Genomic DNA, 22,761 nt, shown 5'->3' on the forward strand with positions numbered 1-22,761 from the left:
CCTAATTTTATTTTTATTAGCTTTAAAAACAAAACTCATTACAAGTAATCACAAGGATTCCAAAAAAATTACATTCTGCTTTCGTCACTTTGCAAGGACGAGGAACATTTAAATGTCCTAAAAATACAGGAGAGCCAAAGTCGACAAATAACGAACTACTACAGACTGTTACATCAGGCATACTAAAATACGGAATACATATATATAAATTACTAACCAGGTTTTTGAAGTACAGTGAATATTCACTACAATTTATAGTACCAGAAAAGCAATGTTCCCCCAGAATATAACACAAGATCACAAACATGTTCAGATAAAATAATAAATTCACCTCCTGGGTTCAATGAAGAGAGAAGTGGAACGAGTGAAAAACTTTCCTTCAAGTTGGAGGACATGCACGATACAGCAGAAACATATACGGCTTCTCTCTGGGGTCCCCACCTCAGGGGAGAAGCAGCAGGCAGAGGATGGCAGCAACAGAATTAGCTACCTTGGTCTCTTTCCTCAGTCCCCAGTCTGAGTTAGGAAGACTGGGGACTGCATGGGAAACGATATGGAAAAACACAATTTCTCTGCATAGATAGAGATCCTCTGGATAACAAGAATGAACATTCAGTCAAAGTTATGCAGGATTGCCCAAGAGTCTGCAGGACACTGTTTTGCTTCAAAAGGAAAACACAGGTCACAAGATAGACCACACATGCCTAATTTAGTAAAAGGTCCTTATGCTTTTGTTTCAATGGATGGAGAACCTTTGACTTGCCCCAAGGTGAGTTCTTCTTAACCTTGGCTGGAATTCTATTTGGAACGTGACCATTTTTATCATCTTTTTGGTCAGTAAAACCTAGCAGTTGTCACCTTCTGTTGCTTTGCTGCTTGTGTTTGGTATTAATAACAACATTCTTCAAGTTATTAACATTTCCCCCGATTCCTGGGGGAGACAACAACGGCATTCCAGTGAACATTTTCCCGTGAGCCCACCCTGAGGGGAGGTTATAAAACAAATGGGTATTTATTAAACTGTTGAACAAGGTTCATAAACTCATAAACTTATTCTCTAAGTTTATTGAACGTTTTAAAAAGTGAGTTTCTGTAACAATGGACTTCCCTCCTCAATGAGGAGGCAACTAATTCCCTCATCTGTTGTTCCTTTATATTGTCACATTTATAAGTAATTTGTTTGCTTTTGTACAGGAGGACATAAACGCAAGTGTGTAGACAAGGAGCACAGTGAGTGGGCAAAGGAAGGCTGACCAAGTTCACCGACGCGATAGGTATGAAAGTGTACGACTCCAGAGAAAAGAGAGACACCAGCAGACGGGGAACTTTGATGCACCAAAGAATTTTCATACATTTTCCACTGCTTAATTATGTCTGAGATCTTCCCTCTTTAGAATAAAGCTATGGTCTGGATAAGAGTCTATATAAAAACACGAAGCACAGGTCCGTCTTCAATCTTTCCCGAGCTCCGTTTTACAAGCGGAGTGCCGGGGTCATTCCACTGCAAACGATTTCCAAATCCTAGGGGATCTCAGGCTCCTTTTTAAAAAAAAATTTTTTTTAAAGATTTTATTTGTTTATTTGACAGACAGAGATCACAAGTAGGCAGAGAGGCAGGCAGAGAGAGAGGAAAGGAAGCAGGCTCCCTGCTGAGCAGAGAACCCGATGCGGGGCTCAATCCCAGGACCCCAGGATCATAACCTGAGCCAAAGGCAGAGGCTTTAACCCACTGAGCCACCCAGGCGCCCCGATCTCAGGCTCCTTGCTCTATTAGACTCACATCTCGAGTCTGGCTACTTGTAATTTAATCTCACTACTACTAAACTCTAGGAAAGCCCCATAAACACGATTGCCAGCTACCAAAATAACATTATTTAAGTAGATTCCAATCCCAACAGTACGATGATAACAAAAACACAGAACATGGAACATTAATTTCATTCATGAGACTGCTAAGTCACTGCCTTCATCAGCTGTCTCTTCTTCACTGGATCCCTCCAGGGGAGATGGAATTCTTTCCCCTTTTTTGTCTATTTTCTTTTCTTCTTCTTCTTTTTTTTTTTTTTTTGGTCTATTTTCTTATGACAGAGATTTATGGCTTCTGAGAGGCTGGTGCAAGAAGAAAGGAGAAAAAAGCCTAGTGCAGGAGCTGGAATGCCAACCCAGTCCCCGTGGCCTCCGAAGTCAGATGCCTCAGCTCCATTTTGTCATCTGTGTCACACAAGGAGTAGCCTGTGTCGCCTTCAGCACTATGACTGAGATTCTGAGGAAATCTAATCTCTTCACTTTTTTTAAAAAAAAGATTTATTTATTTACTTGACAGAGAGTAGCACAAGTGGGGGAGTGGCAGGCGGAGTGAGAAGCAGACCCCCCCCCCCCCCCGCTGAGCAGGGAGCCCGACACGGGACTTGATCCCAGGACCCCGGGATCTAGCACAACATTTTGAACAGGTGGACTTGCTGTGTGAGTGGGAAACAAAGGGCTGTTTTCTAGAAGGACGGTGCTGCTCCCGCCCTGTGTCCTGGCAGCTCTGATTCAAACACACCATGTTCTATTTAAGCATTTATGGTGAATGTAAAACTTCTGGGCTCTCAATTCTGTGGCTAGGTTGAGTGGATAAAGTGTGTAGAAGCAAACTGTAGGAAGATGAGTTTGCTTTCCTCCCGACGTTCAGCTCCCCAAGGCTTCAAGGGAACAGTTTTTACTGATTCTCTCTTAGTACCTTCAACTAGTTGATGCTAACACAAGCACACTTTATAAATGGGCCTATTTTAAGGGCTAGGATTTTCTTACTCTTCACGTATGCTTTTTCCCTAACATCCTAACACGAAGCACCATCTTCTTTCCTCACAATGCTCTAAAGAATTTGATTCCCAAGACGAAGTTATGATTTCTGAGGAGAACAAGGCTACTACGCTATCAGGGTTAAATCTGAGTAATAACTCAATTTCCAAAAAGAAAAACATAGCTAAACTTATTTAAGGAACTTTAAAAAAGTACACGAGACTCACCTCTTTTTTACAAGATGGTTACATGAGCTGGATAGAAAATAGCTAAGAAAGGACAGAGTCCGTAATATTTGCTGAGATCCTGGTTGATTTCACCATATTTAAAAGTTAATGGGCATTTAGTACTTTTCCTTTTATTTGAGTTCACCTTATGGATATAGTATACTAGAAAGAATGAAAATATTAATGGTCTCCACTCAGAAAAGTTTAATATATGTATATATTAAATAATATATATTTTGTATTTAATATATATTTATTTTGGTTTGAGTTTTTCTTCAATTTATTCAATACTGTCCAAAAAAATACAGAGAGGGGCTCCTGGGTGGCTCAGTGGGTTAAGCCTCTGCCTTCAGCTCAGGTCATGATCCCAGGGTCCTGGAATCGAGCCCCGTGTCTGGCTCTCTGCTCAGCGGGAAGCCTGCTTCCCCCTTTCTCTCTGCCTGCCTCTCTGCCTATTTGTGATCTCTGTCTGTCAAATAAATAAATAAAATCTTAAAAAAAATACAGAGAAAAAGAAATAATCTGCACTGCTTGACTTTAAAAACAGGATATGTAAGGTAGGGACAGACTCTTCTTTAATTGGAAGGAAGACCAAGAACACCAAGCTAATAATAAGACATCATGGATTTTGATCACTTAGAAAATTATAGTTAATAAATATTACCTAAAAGGAAAATTTTAAATCCTCAACTGTTGAAAATACATACATTTCCTGATTTACAGGGTCCATTCTGCAAATGATAAGGTAGTACAACCAGGTAAGATCAAACACTAGCAAAGGGGTGAATTTAGAGTGCAAAGTAAATTTATTAAGTGGCTGTCAGTTAAACTGCCAACTGACGATCTGAATTTAATACACTGCTTACGGAATCAGATTTCAACTGTATTTATATAGAGGCTGAGCGGGGGTAGACATATATAAATAGGAGAGCTTATCATCTCAGATTATTTGAGGGCAAGGAAAAATAGAAAAGTTTTTTTGGGCAATATGGTTTAAGTCCTCAGAAATACATTCTACCATAATAAGAACCTCCAAACCACGAAACATGCTACCAAAAATGGACGGACACCATGGCGTGAATTTCTGCATTCTTCCTTCTGGGTAGTTTGGTTTATGAGTCCAAACTCCTATGTGCAGCCCCTTCACACACATACCGGGGAGCTCCCAACATGCGACATACAGAGAAGACAGCACAGAGAACAGAGATCAGCAGAGCCCTCCGACCAAAGCCAAGTTTTCTTCATTATGAGACTTTTCTACAAAGGGACTGCCAAGTCTGAACAGACCACAGAAAGGTGAAAAGATGCTTGTTTCTGCTTCAGGAGCCTCAACCATCCACTCCTGAAACACAAGTGAGGAACAGTTCTGTTTTAGGGAAAAGGCCAGCTGTCAGCCAGGGTAAAGTACTGCACCGAAAACAAGGTCTGATGAATGGAATGGTCTCAATTTCCCGCATCTTTCCCGGATTCATAGAAAAAGAGTATGTGTGCCTTTTCTTTCAGAGCAAACTGGAGAATGTTTCAATCGACAATTAAAAAACGGTCTTCAGAGAATCTTATTATTACCTTTTCCAATTTACAGTCTCTGAATGACACACACAACATGTATAACATTAAAAAACTCAACTGGTGGCTGAGGACGGTTGGGGATGCCACGGGCTAGCACATGGTCACAGACGGCAGACCGCGGTGGCCCCCAGGGGTTATTATCAGTCAGACTTATGGGTGGCCCGTCCAGCTTCCAAAGTGGCAGTTCTCTGACTGGGACGACGCATCAGGGATGGTGGTCTGTACAGCACTTTCCTCTCTCAAGCAAGAGTAACAGGGAAGAGAGTCACATGCGCACAGATTTGGGCCACTTGGGTCCAACGGTCAAAGCGAATTTGGCATTTCCTCCCCAAAGCTAAAGAAAAAAACGACTCAAGAAAAATGACTCCCTATGAATTAGTCTAGATTTCAGATCTCTTCTCGCGCAAAAAAAATTCATGCATGTTGAATAACCACATTTGATCAACAGATAGAGTAGCTGGGAGCTATTATACCATTACTGAATGCCCATATTAGATTGTTAAGGTTGTGAGACTGTTTTTGAGGTCATAAAAATGGCACTCGGGGACTACAGCTTTAGTTTTTGGGGACCCCATGTTATATGGAATCAGGGAAATGAACATTGCTGGAGGAAGCCAGGAATCAGACACATTTCCTACTGCTTACAAAATGGTCAAGAGTTGCAACATGTTGAGGGCTAATCCTTTCCTTTAAAGTGCTGTTCAGAATCTCTGTGAAAAGGTGTGACAGGTAAAGTCATCTGCTACTCTCTAGGCCGAGTCTGCAGCCGGCGGGGGGAGGTGGCGACACCCAGCCTCCCCTCCACACAGGCTGAGCAGCACTGTGCCAGGGAGGACACGGACCTCCAGGGCAGGGCCCCAGGGGACAGCGGCACGCACCCCAGCCAGACCCCTCACAGCGCCCCATCGAAGGTCTGGGGCTCACTCAGTGCTGCGGTTGGAGGTTCGGGGCGCCTTGTCTGGGTAATTTTCTGTTTGGGGTTTTTTGTTTCTTCTTCCTCTTCAGTTTCACTTTCGCAGACATGAACCACCACGCTTGGCGTGGACTCCGTTCCTGCGTGGAGCTCGTATTTCTCTCCTGGGGAGGTAAGCGGCAGAAAGAGGGGTTGGTGTCTCGAAACTTTGTTCTACTCGTATTTTGATTGCTGCTGATTGGCTTTTAAATCCTATGTCAGAGCACTTCGCTTTGGCCTTAGAGATCTGATTCTTTAAGGTTCTTATACAGTTTTGCCCTTTGAAGAAATGAGCTGGTGCGGAGGGCTGAGGTGTCAGGAGTTAAAATGGAAATGCTAATTACTGTTCTACGGACGGTGTGAGTGAACCTGCTTAACTCCAGAATGGTTTCAGTTTTCCCTCGGGAGACACCTGTAAGGTTCCAGGCAGCCATCTCTTTGTTACAGGACTGCCCACATCCATGACATTGCTCTGATGTGTACGAAAACACCAAGCCACCTCCCCTCCCCTCAAAATACCTCTTGTATCCCTTTCTAAGAGACATAATATTACTGTAGGTGGAAAACTAGTCTGAACCAGCCCGGTACTGAGTTCCTAGATTATTTTAAAGGGATGAGAGAAATCAAAGAGGAGAAAAAGAAGAAATGAACAATAACTCTAAGAGAAGAATTTGGAAGGAGTCATATAGTATTGCCACCAGTTCCTTGAAATGAGTATTCAATGGAGAAGTCTGTCTGGTACTTTGGTGGGACGTGGAGAAGGTAACAAACATTCACTAATGGCTGGCTGTGTCCTAGAAGGATGTGTAGCAGTTTAAATTGTGGTTATGTTTATTGAGTATCAAATTTAATCCTTAGTAACCACACTGAAAGGCAGCTATTATGATCGGTATTTTATTTATTTATTTATTTATTTAAATTTTTAAAAAGATCTTATTTATTTATTTGACAGACAGAGATCACAAGTAGGGAGAGAGGCAGGCAGAGAGAGGGGAAGGGAAGCAGGCTCCCCTCTGAGTAGAGAGCCCGATATGGGACTCGATCCCAGAACGCCAAGATCATGACCTGAGCCGAAGGCAGAGGCTTTTTTAACCCACTGAGCCACCCAGGCGCCCCTATGATCAGTACTTTAGATGAGAAAATGGGCTCAGAACCTGAAGCTAAGTAACTTGCTCAAGATCACAAAGTTAGCGACTCTTGGTCTCTGGGTTGTGGGTTCGATCCCCACACTGGGTGTAGAGAGGACTTAAAAATAATCACAAAGTTCCAACACTAGAGTTGGAACCCAGGTTTGTGTGACTTTATCCTCCATTCTGATCGTGCTGCCATTGGTTGGCTAGAATGCCAATCGCCGAGTGTGGTCTTTAATACAAAAGTTTCTTGGGGGGGGGGGGTAGGGAAGGTAAGAGTTTATTACCTGGTCCCAGCTTGGAAACTGCACAGAGCAAGTCATAGTTTATAACGGGCGTGGCGTCCTCCCCCTGCTTCCAGCCCACGGGCGGGGAGGCGGGAGGGGAGATGAGGAACTGTTTGACCGGCTGCGGCGGCAGTAAATACGACTTGTGCCGGGTTTCGCTGGACATCTGGACCTGCAGGCAAGGAGAGGCTCAAAACCAGCGGGTGACTGGGCTGTTTCTTCATTTTCATCGTGAGGCTAACTGTGACCTCTTTGGAGAAAATGAAAGCATTTTCCCTGGCTGCCTGCATCTCTGGGCGGCTGGGTCTGGGTCTGTGTGGCTGGCTGCCCAGTGCAGGGGGCTCAGCACAGCGCCCGTGCCCCCGGGGACCAGTAAACCACAGCCCAGTGAGAACCTGAACCCATAAGGAGATGAACAAACACTGAATGGTACTAAACCTGAATCCCAATTTTACTTACCTATTTTCTGAATTCCAGTTTTAAAGCAAGTTAGGTTTTACCGTCTCCCTCTCAAGGAGCTCCACCAAGAAACATCCTGACGACTTTCATTTATATTTTCATTTGGAGCATGAGACAACGGACAAACCTCTTTTTTCAAATTTGAAAGCTAAGCCCAAAATTCTTTGTTGAAAATAAAACACCGCACTTAATAAATGAGTCAAGGTCAAATGCCTTTATGTCGTCAGTTCTTCGGAGGAGAAACTGGTTTGCCAGTGCGACCCAGCAGGATCCGAATAGTAAGCAGAGCGGACTGGCGGAAACCCGCAGGCTCTTCTGCAATTGCAAAGGGCCAGCCTTTCCGCGCTGCCGGGTCCCTGGTCAGCCCCAGGCTGGCAGCTATTTTCAGTGGGGTGACACGACTTCAGTGACTATTTTCTCAATTCTCCCAAAGCTGTCACATCGCGAGTGCCCTTCTAGACGCACAGGAGGGAAGTCAGCTCACTGATCTTTTTTTTTTTTTTTTTAAATTTAAATTCAATTAGCCAACACATAGTAGTACATGATGAGTTTCTGATGTAGTGTTGAATGATGCATTCGTTGCATTTAATACCCGGAGCTCATCAGGTCAGGTGCCCTCCTTAATGCCCCTCCCCCAGTGACCCCATCTTGAAGAGTTAGGGCTTCACCCTTACAGAACCCCAGCTGAGAAAAGCTGCCAGAAAGATGAATTCCTTTAACATTTAGCATAAGCACAACAAAGTCAGGAAGGCAAATACCCTTAATATTTATATATCTGTAAAATAAAGGAAATATGTTTTTCATCCCTTGCTGATTGGGATTGTTTATTTCAAAGACTTCTGATATACTCATCAAGAAAACGGAGGACAGAGGGTATTTCGGGATGGAGGAAAAGAGGTTGAGAGAACAGCACGGCGAAGTACCTGTGCAAAATACAGCTTCAGCTTCTGCCCATTGAAGTCCGTTTCGTTGAGTTCTATTCGCGCTCTTGCTGCTGCTTCCGGTTTGCTGAAATTTATTCTGACTCTCCGAAAGCTCTTAAACAACTGAAATGTCACCTGGTCGTCATAGATAGTGAAAAGTGCTTCAAATCTCTCCTAAAAATTGAGGTTTAATAAATGAGCAGTTTAGTAAACGGAATGTAACAAAACAGACCTAAGAAAATTCTCAGTACCTTACGAAATACTCCTTAGGCTTGCCCATGGTAACATAATAAAGGAATCTGTCAATTAGCTTTGCTTTTGGTTTCTGCGAAGATCCTTCAACTATTTGTTGATACTGAGGTAAAAATAATTTGTTAACTTTCCTCAATTTGAGTATTTTCCTACTGCTTTGCAACATTTCTCCGGTTTGACAAAATATAAAATGATTTGTGATCAAATATGTATTCTTCTAATGTTCAGATATCCCTTATAATTCAGAAAACATCATCTGCTTAAAATTATTTTTGCTCATTCATTTAAAAAAATACATATTAAGCAGCCGACTGCATGTCAGACCTTTACGGTAAGTGCTGGGCTTCCAACGTATCACAAGCTGCTTCAAAGGAAGGTGAACAGATCAAGTCTGTTTTTATTTATTATCTCTATGTATTAAAGTAATATGGACAAATACATATTATAGATATAGTAAGGACTTTTACATGGCACGTCGGTTCTTAAAAATAAATGTGCACAGGTAAATGTATTAAATCCTAATAATTATTAACACTTCTAGGTATATTTCAGTTTCCTCAGCATCCATTTCAAAGATGGTTGGCTTTGTCACTCTTAAAAAAAATTAGAATTAAGACTTTGTGAAATTGCATTTCAGGGGTGCCTGGGTGGCTCAGTGGGTTAAAGCCTCTGCCTTCGGCTCAGGTCATGATCTCAGGGTCATGGGATCGAGCCCCACATCAGGCTCTCTGCTCAGCGGGGAGCCTGCTTCCTCCTCTCTCTCTGCCTGCTTCTCTGCCTACTTGCGATCTCTGTCAAATAAATAAATAAAATCTTAAAAAAAAAAAAGAAATTGCATTTCATTTAATTCTTGGCAGATGCTAACATTTTGAATATTAAGTGAGTATTAAAATTCCCACATGAGATGGTTAAGAAATGTCAACCCTGAGGGGCACCTGGGTGGCTCTGGAGGCTAAGCATCCGACTCTTGACCTACACTCAGGTCATGATTTCAGGGTCATGAGTTCAAGCCCTGTGTTCATGAGTACAAGCCTACTTAAAAGGAAGGAAGGTAGGAGAAGGAAAAGGAAGGAAGGGAGGAAGAAAGAAAGAAGGGAAGAGGGAAGGAGGGAGGGAGGGAAAAGAAAAGAGAAGAGAAGAAAAGAAAAGAAAAAAAATATTAATACTGAAGTCAGAGGAAATGGAAAGTAGGGAAGAACGAATTAAGCATGGTTTATGTTAGTATTCTGTCATTCTGTACATTAGTTTCCCTTGCTGAGGGTAAAGGACCATGTACTTATTCCTAATTCCCATAACAATGAATTTTTTAAAAAAGATTTTATTTATTTATTTGACAGAGATCACAAGTAGGCAGAGAGGGAGGCAGAGAGAGAGAGAGGAGGAAGCAGGCTCCCCGCCGAGCAGAGAGCCTGATGTGGAGCTCGATCTCAGGACCCTGAGATTATGACCTGAGTCGAAGGCAGAGGCTTAACCCACTGAGCCACCCAGGCGCCCCAACAATGAATTTTTTGTAGTCACAATAACACACGATCTCGCAAATGAAACAGCTACTTGCTAATTACATCCTACTTCCTTTCATAACATTTTTTTTCTCACTCCAGAAATATACCGTCACTGAACGTTAACAGGCAGGTGACAGCCATAGGTTCTATGGGTCTCTCTCTCCTGAATTCTAGTATCTGTGAATGGATTCAGCATTATACAAAAACAAAGCCATGCAAAAGCCAATCAGTACGCATCTTCTAAGTTTTGTCAGATCCTTCTTCTTTCCCATTTTCATGGAGCACAAAACAGTTTGAGAAATGTGTGACTTCTCATTGTGAGGTACGGTAGAGCACAGACAGAATTAACGTGGAGGCAAAATGATCACTGTTTCTGTGTGAGGAACAACGTGAGCCTTTGGCTGGTAGCTCCGCCCTCCTGTGAACCCACAGTTACCAACAGGTGGACTTCTGAGGGGGTGCCCCCGACAACCAGATGTGGACACAAAAGGGGTTCGGACAACTGCAGGGAGGTCATGATCTGCCCACATGCACTGAAACTAACTGGCGAGAAACGTAATTCATTCAGAAACAAAACTATTACTTTTCTCCTTAGAATTGTTTTAGAAATAATGCACTTTTATGTTTCTGATTTCTTGAGTATTAAAAACGAACACTGTCCTATGAAAGGGTGAGGCTTGCACATTTGCTTCTGACAAGAAAAGGAAGATCCCAGAAAATCCCAATGGCCACAGACCACTCTCTTTCTCCAGTAGCCTCTTAGTATCCCTTCGGGCAGTACATCTATAGGAATAAGACAGTTAATACTGCCTAAAAATCAATCCCTAGGGCTTTTCCTGTTATAGAAGTTTTCCACCAAATATAGATCAGAAGCTGCCTTCCTATGCTGAAATCACCCATGCAATTAGCAGTAAAAAGCACTACAAATACCTTACATCTAAAATAGTAAAGACAACATGTAACCGATAGGTTTCTTGGGAATTCCAGAAAAGTACTTTGGAGCTGGGTAACAAGCCGACCAAAATCACGAGGCGAGAAAAGTAGAGAAGGTTTTATGGGAAGGTTGGTTTCAGGGAGATGAAGGTAGCAGCTAAGTGTGTATTTCTCGATCTTTCTGGAAACACCACTGCCCTATCTTCTCTTCCCCATCCCAAAGCAGCGAAGGCGAGGCTTATCAATTTCACTGAGGAATTAATTATGAAAATAATTTTGTTGCACCCCTTTGCCTTGGACATAAGAGCCTGAGGGGCCCACCACGTCTGCACGTTAAGAACAATTTCACTGTTGAGAAGCAGCAATGTCTCAACCCGTTCAGCTGTGAAATTATCTCTGGAGTCCTACGGAAAAAGATTTTTCACGTTCTACGTCTGTCTATAAATCTGAAATAGAAAATTCCGTCTCTCCAGCAGGTTTGTGGATGTCAGAGACAAGGCCTCCATTTCCACCTGGGGAAAGGCAAGTGCCTTTGGTTCTCCTCCATATCACTGCTGACTACCAGGAAAGAAAGCCCCCAAACTCCTGGGCGTGGTAGATTTAAAACTCTGATCATCTGAGTACTTGTAATAGTTCTGGGCCCTAAATTCAGAAGTGCCAGAGGGGAGCAGAACACAAAGAAAATGCGAAAACGTTCTTTAACTGTTTGCCCATAGTATTCATGTTGCTTTCAACACCATTCCAGGTCACAAAGAGGCATGAAACGGAATTAAAATTCAAGGAAATATGGAATACTAACTGTTCGGTATTGACTTCTAGGTTTTCCTGGTTCATGTGTTTATAGATGCATACTCTGTCTTATTGGAACACAAGTTCTTAGAGGGCTATTTTTCCCCCCAATCTATGATATCCCCTATTTACCACGTAGAAGAAAAGTAGTCAAACCAACAGTTAATCGTTTTTGATGGTAACAAACTACAAACTGGTACTACGGTGGGGACGGAAATATTCTTAATGGGAGTGTCGACTACATAGGCAGAGACTGTCAAAACTAAGTTGCACACTTAAGACCTGTACATTTACCACAGCCAAGTATCACCAAATGAAAAAAAAGAATAAGAAGAAAAAGAGGGAAACGAGGAGGGGATGGGAGGAGGTGGCTACTGGAGGGACCTGTGGTCAGCCGTGGAGGTGGCCCCTGGGCTATCACCACTGCTGCACGCAGCCTGTCGGGGCCAGAGCCTTGCACACCAGGGTCAGTCCCCCGACCTGGCTGGGAGCACAGCAAGCCTACTGTTTTCATCTTCGCTTGGGACAACACATCCTTAGTCATCGGTAATCATTCTGGCTCTAGGAACTTCTTTTTTCTTCCATGGCTAGTTGAGAAAGATGCAGAAGTGTGACTGTGCCTTTCCAGAAGAGGTGTGCCCAATGTAGAGCCCACGTTCGGGCAGGTTGGTGGCCAATCACCAGCCTCAAAACACGTAGAAAATAGGGTGCCCCTTTAGGAGAATGAGATCCACAACCACGTATCACACCTAACTGTGACCTTAACAGTGAAGCTGACTGGGTGGCAGGCAGGTCCCCTACATCTAATGAGATCCCAGATCTTAACGGTCCCCAGGCAGCAGCGATGGCTTTTTCTCTTTAGCCTGAAGGTCGGCTGTTTATTGGAGAGGGAGAAGACAGAGGAGCAGACGGCAAGGCCCCCTGGAGGAAAGGGCAGATGGAACAAGCCTGTGGAGTGGGCAGACAAAAAGAGAAAAGCAGAGAATTCTGCCGCCGCTCAGCATGTCCTCTCCTGCCCCACTGAGCACTGTGCTGTTGGGGATCTAGAAGTGCCAGTCCAGTTACGGGCGGGCATTACCTAATCCAAGGACTCAAGATGGCCCATGCAACATTTCAGGTTTGTAAGCTCGGCCAGGTGCTGGACCTCAAACATTGTTTGGATCCAAGACACCAGAGATGAGAAAAATCACACAAGTGGGTTCTTCCCAGAAGACCATGTGAATTTTCCCAGGCACGAGTGAAACAGGGTTGGTCATCCAAACTGCTGTTCAAAGTACCCAGGCTTCAGGGGTCAAGGTCAGGATCGTATGATTCATGCTCAAGGAAACCCATGACTGCTCACCAGGAAGTCCAGTCGAATCTTCACTTCCTTCTTCCTGGTCTCCTTGCTGAGGAAGTAGCAGAGATTAGGGAAGTCCAGCCTCAAGCTTCTCTGGGAGTCGGGAGGATGGCGGGGGCCAACCTACAGGTGCTCTGCCAGCTCGTCACCACGGTGGTCTCTTTCCTGTGACTTTGGTGATGGAGCAGTGGCTTTGATGAGCATACCAAACCCTTCTCTACATCTGAGAGGAGGACATAAGTAGACACCACCCATTCCTGAGCAATAGAAACTTTCTGCTCACTGGCTTTATCATGGGTAAAATATTCCTTTCTCCATCCAGTTAATAGAGGCTGGTCCCAGTCCCGTGTTCAAACATGAGACCACAAAAGTAAGACTGCAGGAGGAATCCACAACCTGGACAGAAAACTTCAGGAAGTTCTGATGGCTTCTACCAATGATTTATGTTCTCAAGTAACAGAGCTCTCAAGCCAGCCTGACTGGATTTGACTCCACGCTGTTATGTTAGCTGTGTGACCTTGGGCAGGTCGCTTACCTTTGCTGTGCCTAGTTTCCTTACCTGTTCCTTGAGGACAGTAAAAGTACCCACTTCATTGGGTTATTGTGGAGGACAGAGTGAACATTCACGGCTCTTGGGACGACAACAGTGAGTACTATTACTGCTGCTAACAGAAATAGGGCAGGGCTTTGCCAGCAGTCCACTTGCTGTTCTGTGGTCGCAAAAAATAGCTGCTCTTCTGTACGATGTCGATTCCCCGAGAAGGAGGTGAATGCATGGCAACGACACGGCATCAACGGATGGCACTGGCATGTACTCTGGAGGTCACCACTGGAAAGTTGGAATTTGCCCTTCCTGATAGTCCTTTAGCGACTCAGACACAGCAAAGCTGCTGGAGCAGTCCCCTGTGGACACATCCTCCCAGGAGACCCAGCTGTGCTGGAGGACACAGTGCACCAGTGATTAGTGTCCATCCTTGGGGGATCTTCTGAACCTGACCTGTGACCGTGACCCTTCGAAGCAGAGATGGCTGCTTCTCTGTTAGGACACTGAGGAACTTGGGCTCCTCTGCTATGAACTTGGGACTTGAGTTGAGGGTGAGAAAAGCAAGAATTTTTTTTTTTTTTTGGTAGTTATAGCAGAATTTTCCATATTCAAAAAAAAAAAAAAAAGCCCACATAGTTTTCACTTCCTTGGCTTTTATTTTTTATTTTTTAAAAAGGTTTTATTTATTTATTTGACAGATGGACAGAGATCACAAGTAGGCAGAGAGGCAGGCAGAGAGAGGGAGAAGCAGGCTCCCTGCTGAGCAGAGAGCCTGATGGGGCCTAATCCCAGGACCCTGAGATCATGACCCAGGCTGAAGGCAGAGGCTTAACCCACTGAGCGACTCAAGTGCCCCTCACTTCCTTTTAATCTTTATTAATCTTTATTAATTTTATCTTTTTGTTTTATTTGCTATTTCTTAAAATTTAACTGTTTGGGGATGGTCTTGAAAATGCTTTGCTATGCATGTATTCACGGTGCTAAGCTAGCACAGGGGAATGAAAAACCATTTAAAACAAATGTAGGGGTGCCTGGGTGGCCCAGTGGGTTAAGCCTCTGCCTTTGGCTCAGGTCATGATCCCAGGGTCCTGGGATCGAGCCCTGCATCGGGCTCTCTGCTCAGCAGGGAGCCTGCTTCCTCTCCCTCTCTCTGCCTGCCTTCCTGGCTACTTGTGATCTCTGTCTGTCAAATAAATAAACAAAATCTTTTAAAAAATTTAAAAAAAAAACAAATGGAAATGGCTTCTATGAAGTTATTAAAGTATAGAAGGAAAATGTGAAGCAGAAAGATAGGATTCTCTTTAATCGAGGCCAGTTATGCACAAAGATCAAGAATGTCCCATCCTCGGGCTTGCCCATGTGACCTCCATCTAGACTCTTCCTTGCTGTTCATCCACACTCCCTCATCCAATAAGGCTCATCCGACCCTAGGTGCTGAGGCTACAGCAAGGACCACATACTGACTGTGATTTGATCCAGGCTACAAGTTTGTTTTCCGGTGGTGTTTTCTTCAAGGACATTAGAGGGGGAAGGTCATTTTGAAAGCTAGAGACCCATCTTTCCAAAGACATGTAAGCTTGAAAGAATGTCACCAACAGCCATGGGAAGAAACTTATGTGTGTTATTTGTTCTTTAAAATAGAAAAAGGTAGGGGTGCCTGGGTGGTTCAGATGGTGAAGCGTCTGTCTGCCTTCACTCGGGTCATGATCCCGGGATCCTGGGATTAAGTCCTGTGCCCTGCTCATTGGGGAGCCTGCTTCTCCCTCTGCCTCTCCCTCTCTCATGAATAAATAAATAAAATCTTTAAAAAAAAAGAAATAAAAAAAAGAAAAAGGTATCCTCCTTCTTGCTGAACACTTAGTTTAGAAGCTTTTAGGCAAAGCCAAGTAGAGTAGGTGCGTCCATGCTGATGGGGAGCAGGGAGCTACAGTGTCAGAGGGTGTCAGAGTCCCAGTGGGGTGAAGAAAGTGGCCATCCGGGAGGCAGGCCTGGCATGGGGTGCCAGAATCCAACAGGGTCAGGTCAGTGTGCCCCTGAGGGGCAGCCCAGCACGGGCATGGGAGCTCAGGGGGCTGAGGAGGGTACCCGGGCAGGAAGACTGCACAGAGCAGGGAAAGAGGGAAGGCATCTCAGCAAAGGGGCAGGCTGACAGGGTGTCGAAGCCCAAGTGAAGGGAGAAGGGTGAGGAAGGAGGTCTGTGCAGGGAGGCCATCCAGCACGAGTCCTGGCACCCCGGTGGGGTCAGCATGGTCTGTGTGGGAGGGTGGCCCAGCACCGCATCCTGGATCCCAGGCAGGGTGAGATTGGTGCTCTGGGACTGTCAGAACATGAGTGGGGTGCAGAGGACTCTCACGTGGGGGGGTCTGGGGGCAGGGCGTTGGAGCACAGGGCGGGTAAGGAGGTCATCCACATGGGAAAGAGGGTGGACTGTGGCAGTTACATACAGACCCAGCGACTGCATAAGTGAATAATAAGACAATGGAAGCTGGTCTTCTCTCCGTCAAATAGGACTTACAAACCAGAAACGGGAGAAAACTAGAAATGAATTCTTTAGTGCCAGACTGGATTTGGAAGTATAACTGGAAATACACAGATGCACGTATCTAGATATTTCCTGACTCTGTCCGCCGAGACGCCCAGGGACAGTGGTAGCTGACTCGCACGCATATCCTGGTTTCTGATACAGCTCTCCCCTGGAAGGAGTCAGGGCTCCTTGGAAAAGTGGCTGGATCTAGGGCTGGGTAGGCAAGGTACAGAATAATTCTGGAATATGTTGTTGTGTTTGAGAGTTTAAAGGTGTACTCAGGAATGATGTGCACGTGTCAGAGACACAGAAGCCATCTTGAAGGAGCCAGCACTGGCTGAACCAAGGACAAATCAAAGTCATGACAATTAACAGGTTATGACCAAGGAACAAGATCAGAGACCATGAACTGTACAGATACAAATAAATGAATATGTTAAAACTCTGATGGGGGAAACAGGACATTTACAAACACCTCCCACAAAATAATTACTAATTACAAGGAGAATGAGAATAACTCGACAGTGGTCATGCCTGGTAGACACCACCTTAGTCAAGGGCTCCAAGCGAATTTTGTTGGGAGTGGGTCCAAGCTCACCACCTGACAGGACGTAGTGACGAGAGCATCACTTCTGTGACATTCCTGCCAAAGAACGCACAACCTCAACCTAATCCCGAGGAAACATCCTACAAGCCCGAATTGAGAGACATGCAATAAAATAACCAGCGTATAACCTTTGAGTGTGAACCCCAAGACAGACCTGGGGAGACCAGACATCCTCCCAGACTGAAGGAGACTAAAGGCGTCTGACAGCTAAATGCAATGCTTCAAAAGGAGCTGGATTTTCTGATATAAAGGACGTTATTGAGACAGCTGGCAAATCTTGAATGGGAGCCTGAGGATGAGAAGGGTGTAATACACCAGTGTTAATTTCCTGAGTTTTGTGTTTTCTGCTAGGAGAAGGTCCTTGTTTGCAGGAAACACATATTGTAGCATTGGGGTGATGGCCATCATTGTTGGCAACTTAACCTCAAAATGGTTCAGGGAAAAAAAAAAAAAAAAGAGTTCTTTGTGCTACCAAACCAGGAAAGATATTTTGATATGTACTCCCAATATATTTCACTTCTCTCTACACACACACACACACACACACACACACATTACAGACATGCTGTGCTGCCCTTATATCATCTATAAAACTTACAAAAACAGAATGTAAATCAGATTAGGAAATAAAAGAAATAGAAAGGACATGATTATTAAAATTAGTTTATGAAGCTTCCACATAAGCCTTGGGGAGTACTGGTATCCTGACCCCGTAGATGATGCTCCCAGGCTTATTCAGCACATACTTAATAAGCAGCAAGGCTCAAAAGCCGGACTCTGGGCCAGGCAGTGTGGCAGTGACACACGTGCCCATTCGGAGCTCGCTCACTCCTGAGTTCTCCCCACCCATGGGAGCCCTGCTTTGGACAGATTAGGAACATCCACACTGGGATAATCCAGCTGTTTCTTAGAACCTAAGGGCCTTGAGTCCTGCCTTGACTTGGGGAATGGCAGTTCTTTCCCAACTAAAATGAGATTATTGGGGGAAAAAGAAAATCTTTGATATAGGATAGACGCTATCGTATGTTCTGATAAAGGTAAACTAGAAGGCATTTTGACTATTTGTACACATTAGAGAAAAGTTATTTGAATGATGGTAGGATAAATTTCAATTAAATTATAGGAAGCCAAGGATGACTCACTATTACACTGGTTCTTTCTCATCATTCAGGTGTTGGCTCAAATGCCACTTCTTCAGACAGGTCTGCCCTGACCATTCTCGTTAAAAATGACCACCCATCAGGCCACTGCCTGTTCCTCTACTATTTTATTTTCTTCGTGGTACATGTTATATTGGAACGTCTTACCCACTTGTTTGCGTGTCAATTTTTCTCTCCCTATGCTCCACGAGGGCTGGCACCTTTTCTCGTTCACCGTGGTCTCCCTAGAAGCTGTAAATAACCGTGGCTGGCACAGTGTTCAACGATACCGCTTACGTGCACCAAGCCAGACTGCGGAAACTGCAAACCCATGTCTAAGACCATGACAGCGAAGCTCCTTATAAGTCGGTGATATCTTAATACCGCCGGTCATTAGGATACCGAATTACCTAACGAAATGATTCCAAGTCCTTTTTAACTCTTGGTTTTGAGACGATATATTCACAATGGAAACCATAAATATAACTGAAGGTAACTGGAGATACCTTTTTCATTTCAGAAGCTCCTAACGTATCTGAAAATCCCTAAATGTTAAAATACACTGAGGTGTGTGGTCTGAGGACCCAGCGCGAGTCCATGAATTTGCTACTAGTCCATGATAAGGCTCAGCAGAGAAATTGAGAAAAAGTGTCTAGAACCATTCTGGCAAGCTTACATTGCTGTGACATTAGCGCATTTTATGAAAACATCAGTCTGCGAAAGTTTGGAGGAAAAAAACTGGTCCTCCACTGAGCAGTGAGTCTGAGAAGCATTCGTTTCTAGTTTACCCAGAAATTCATTAAAAAGTAACAAAAACGTGAATGACCAGACTGGCAAAAATCTTAAATTCTGAGAACAGAATGTATGGGAGATGCTGTGGTACACTGGAAACTCTTCTAACAAGGGGCTGGCAGGAATGCAAACAGGTACAAGCAACTTTAGACACCGCTGGACAGTATTTGCTAGCACTGAAGAAACGCAACCTTACAGGCCAGAAGCATCCCTCCTGTTATATCCCCTGAGGACTGCCCCTGCACCCGCACCCACAGAGGACATACACAGAACATTTAGCATCACTGCTGGAACAGCAACCTATCAAAAATAACCTAAAAATCCAACGTAAGAAGCGGTAAACAAATTATGGTAATTTTATAGAATGGGGCACTATACAGCAAGCAAAACAATACATATTTCAACATGGATTATTTTTACAGATAAAATGTTGAGGGGAAAATAAAAAGAATTCATACCATATGCCACTGATATACAATTTAACATAATGTAAAATGTGATGTATTTCACTAGGGTTTTACAGTTTTTAGCGCTCAGATCCTGAACGCTATCTTCTTAGACTTATGCTTCAATATTTCACGGTGCTACTGCAACGGGTAACGTTTTTTAAATTTCAGTTTCCAAATGGTTACTGCTAGCATATAGACGGTACAGCCGATTCTGTGTATTGACCCCATATCCTACAATCTTTCTGAACTCACTTACTGGTTCTGACAGTCGCTACGTCGATTCCTTTCCAAATGGACAATCATGACAATTGCAAATAGAAAATGTTAAAAGTATAGTTGACCCTTGAACAACAGTTTGAAGTGTCGGCCCATTTATATATGGATTTTTTTTAATGCAGTATAGTCCTGTACATGTGATTTTAATAACATTTTTCTTGTGATTTTAATAACACACTTTCTTGCGATTTTAATAACATTTTTTTCTAGCTCACTTTATTGTAAGAATCCAGTACATAGTATGCATAACATATAAAGTATGTGTTAATCGACTATGTTATTGGGAAGGCTTCTGGTCAACAGCAGGTGATTAGTTGTGAAATTCTGGGGGAAATCCAAAGTTTTTAACTCCCTGGAGGGTCAGTGTTCTTAACCCCAGCATTGTTCAAGGTTCAACCATAGTATATGCACACACAGTCAAGTGGAAGCAGAAGACCAATATTTGATCACTGGACCTACAAATATGGCCATTTCATATGGTTACACTTAATAAAAAAGTTGAAATTGCATGGGAAATCATAAGCACTGAGTTCAGGGTAATGGTTATCTGTGGGAGGAGACACAGGGGTTCGATTACATTAGTAAAATTTTATTAGCTAAATCGGGTGGCCACATGGGTTTTCTTTACGTTAGTCTTTATCCTTCTTGCATGACCTAAAAATTGCCCTTCATTTAAGAGCTTGGAATGGTGCCTTCACACAAGATAAATAACCAGACTTGGAAGTTATTCGCCTGTGTCTTACCTGGACTCCTTGGGTGAGCAGAGGCCAAGGCAAGGTTGCACACAAGGGAGCCTGTTTGGGGAACTGACTGCATGGGACAGAGAGGAAACAGTGAAACAGGGAAGGACGGAAAGCCAGTCCTCCTTCTGTCTGGGTTTTATTATCAAGCCGGTCACCTCTGTGGCCAGCCGGGGTGTGATCTGGCCCGGAGCCCTGAGAAGGCGGTAAGAAGACCCTCAGAGCTGGCTTCAGTGTCAGAAGAAGGGGGGCTTATTCACTGGCTCTAGTCTCCCACTGGTCAAGGGTTGCCCTGTGGGATGCTGACTCCCTCGCATTTTCCTTTTTGCACAGGCGTCAGCACAGCCCAGCCACCCCACACAGGCAGCAGAGAAACGCTGGGACCACATGCAAGGTTATATATAGCGGAGGCTGGCGGCTGAGGTTATACCGGCGCACAGCTGGCTGCTCGAGCAACAGCTGGACTGAGGAGGTGGGCCAAGAGGACGTGCAGTGGGGCAACAGAGGGGCCCAATACATATATATCACACACACACGTGTGTGTGTGTGATATGTATGTGTATATGCACATGATATACGTGTGTGTGTGTGTGTATATATATATATATATATAAGCATATTACGAAGAATGTTAAGCTCAAGAAAAATGGGTTCTTTTTTTAAACATCTTTTTACATACTTTTATTGTGGTAAAATATACACAACACAGCATTTGCCATTTTAACCATTTTTAAGTGTACAATTCAGTGGCATTAAATATCGTCACACTGTTGTCAAACACCACTACCCATCTTCAGAACTCTGTCATCATCCCCAACTGAACCTCTGTGCCCACTAAACTGTAACTCCCCGCTCCCCACTCCCTCCGGCCCTGGCAACCACCTTTCTACTTTGCGTCTCTCTGAGCCAGGCTACCCTCTCTCACAGATGAGGAGTCATACAATACTTGTCTCCTTGTGTCTCTTATTTCACTTTGTATGTCTTTCAAGGGTCATGCATGTTATCACATGTATCAGAACATCATTCACTTTTAAAGGTGAATAACATTCCACTGGATCTATACACCACCCTTTATGCATTTATGCATCGATGGACCCTTGGGTTCTTTCTGCCTCTTGGCGTTGTGAAGGAGGCTGCTACGAACACTGGTACGCGAATACCTCCAATACCTCCTAGAGTCTCTGCTTTTTATTTTTAATATTTTTTTAATTATTTTTTTAAAAAAGATTTTATTTATTTATTTATTTGACAGAGAGAGAGAGACAGAGAGCACAAGCAGGCAGAGAGGCAGGCAGAGAGAGAGGAGGAAGCAGGCTCCCCGCTGAGCAAGGAGCCTGATGCGGGGCTTGATCCCAGGACCCTGAGATTATGACCTGAGCTGAAGGCAGCAGCTTAACCCACTGAGCCACCCAGGCGCCCCTCTGCTTTTTATTTTTAAAGATTTTATTTATTTATTTGACACAGAGAGAGAGAGAGAGAGAGAGATCACAAGTAGGCAGAGAGGTAGACAGAGAGAGAGAAAGGGAAGCAGGCTCCCCGCTGAGCAGAGAGCCCGAAGCAGGGCTGGATCCCAGGATCCTGAGACCATGACCTGAGCCGAAGGCAGAGGCTTAACCCACTGGGCCACCCAGGTGCCCGAGTCCCTACTTTTTAAATGGCTTTTTAAACGTATCCAGAAGCAGCGTCCTGGACCTTATGGTAATTCTATGCTTAAAATTCTTTGAGGAACTGCCCTGGTTTTTGACAGCAACTGTACCACTTTGCATTCTTACCAACAACACACGAAGGTTCCAATTTCTCCACATCCTTGTCGACACCTGCTCTGTTTTTAGGATAGCAGTCATCCTAAAGGGTGTGAGGTGGCATCTCACTGTGAGTTTGATTTGAACTGCCCTAATGGTTAGTGATGGTGAGCATCTTTTCTTGTGCTTATTGGCCATTTGTGTATCTTCTCCGGGGAAATATCTAAGTTCTTTGCCCATTTTTCAACTGGGTTGTTTGGTTTTTGTTGTGGAGTTTTAGGATTTCCTTATACATTCTGGATAATAATCCTTTACCAGATAATATGACTTGAAAATATTGCCTGCCATTCTGTGGGACTGCCTTTCCTGCCCTTCACTGATGGTGTCCTCTGATGTACACATTTTAAATTCTGATAAAATCCAACTTGTTTTTTTCTATTGTTGCCTGTGCTTTGGGTGTCATATCCAAGAAATCATTGCTAAATCCAATGTCAAGAAGCTTTTCCTCTGTTATCTTCTAAGAGTTCTATGGTTTTAACTTCTGAGAGTTTTATGGTTTTTACTGTGACATTTAGGTCCTTGATCCATTCTGAATTAAATTTTGCTAAGGTATAAGATAAGGGTCCAACTTCATTCTTTTGCATGCGGATCTCCATTTCCCCCAGAACCTTTTGTTGAAAAGACTGTCCTTTCCACATTGAATGGTCTTGGCACCCTTGTTGAAAATCATTCGACTATAAGTGCCAGGGTGCTTTCTGGGCTCTCTATTCTATCACATTGGTCAATATGTTCATCTTTATGC

The 22,761-nt window shown here is 43.9% G+C and overlaps 1 protein-coding gene across 2 annotated transcripts in view; it reads right to left on the reverse strand.

The window, feature by feature from the left end:
* Nucleotides 1-3,801: 3,801 nt before the first annotated feature.
* The window catches only part of RCAN3 (RCAN family member 3), a gene marked incomplete at its 5' end in the record, with an annotated part of 31,945 nt that continues 12,985 nt past the window's right edge, over nucleotides 3,802-22,761 (reverse strand). Inside the window, 3 exons of one of the 2 annotated variants that reach the window (XM_080803043.1) lie at nucleotides 3,802-5,657; nucleotides 6,950-7,121; nucleotides 8,332-8,505. In XM_080803043.1, coding sequence (XP_080659169.1) covers nucleotides 5,473-5,657; nucleotides 6,950-7,121; nucleotides 8,332-8,505 — 531 coding nt within the window. In that variant the 3' untranslated portion in view covers nucleotides 3,802-5,472. The remainder of the gene's footprint in view (nucleotides 5,658-6,949; nucleotides 7,122-8,331; nucleotides 8,506-22,761) is intronic. The other variant, XM_080803044.1, reaches the window with a different exon arrangement.

Source organism: Martes martes (assembly GCF_963455335.1).
Source record: "Martes martes genome assembly, chromosome: 4".
NCBI lineage: Eukaryota > Metazoa > Chordata > Mammalia > Carnivora > Mustelidae > Martes > Martes martes.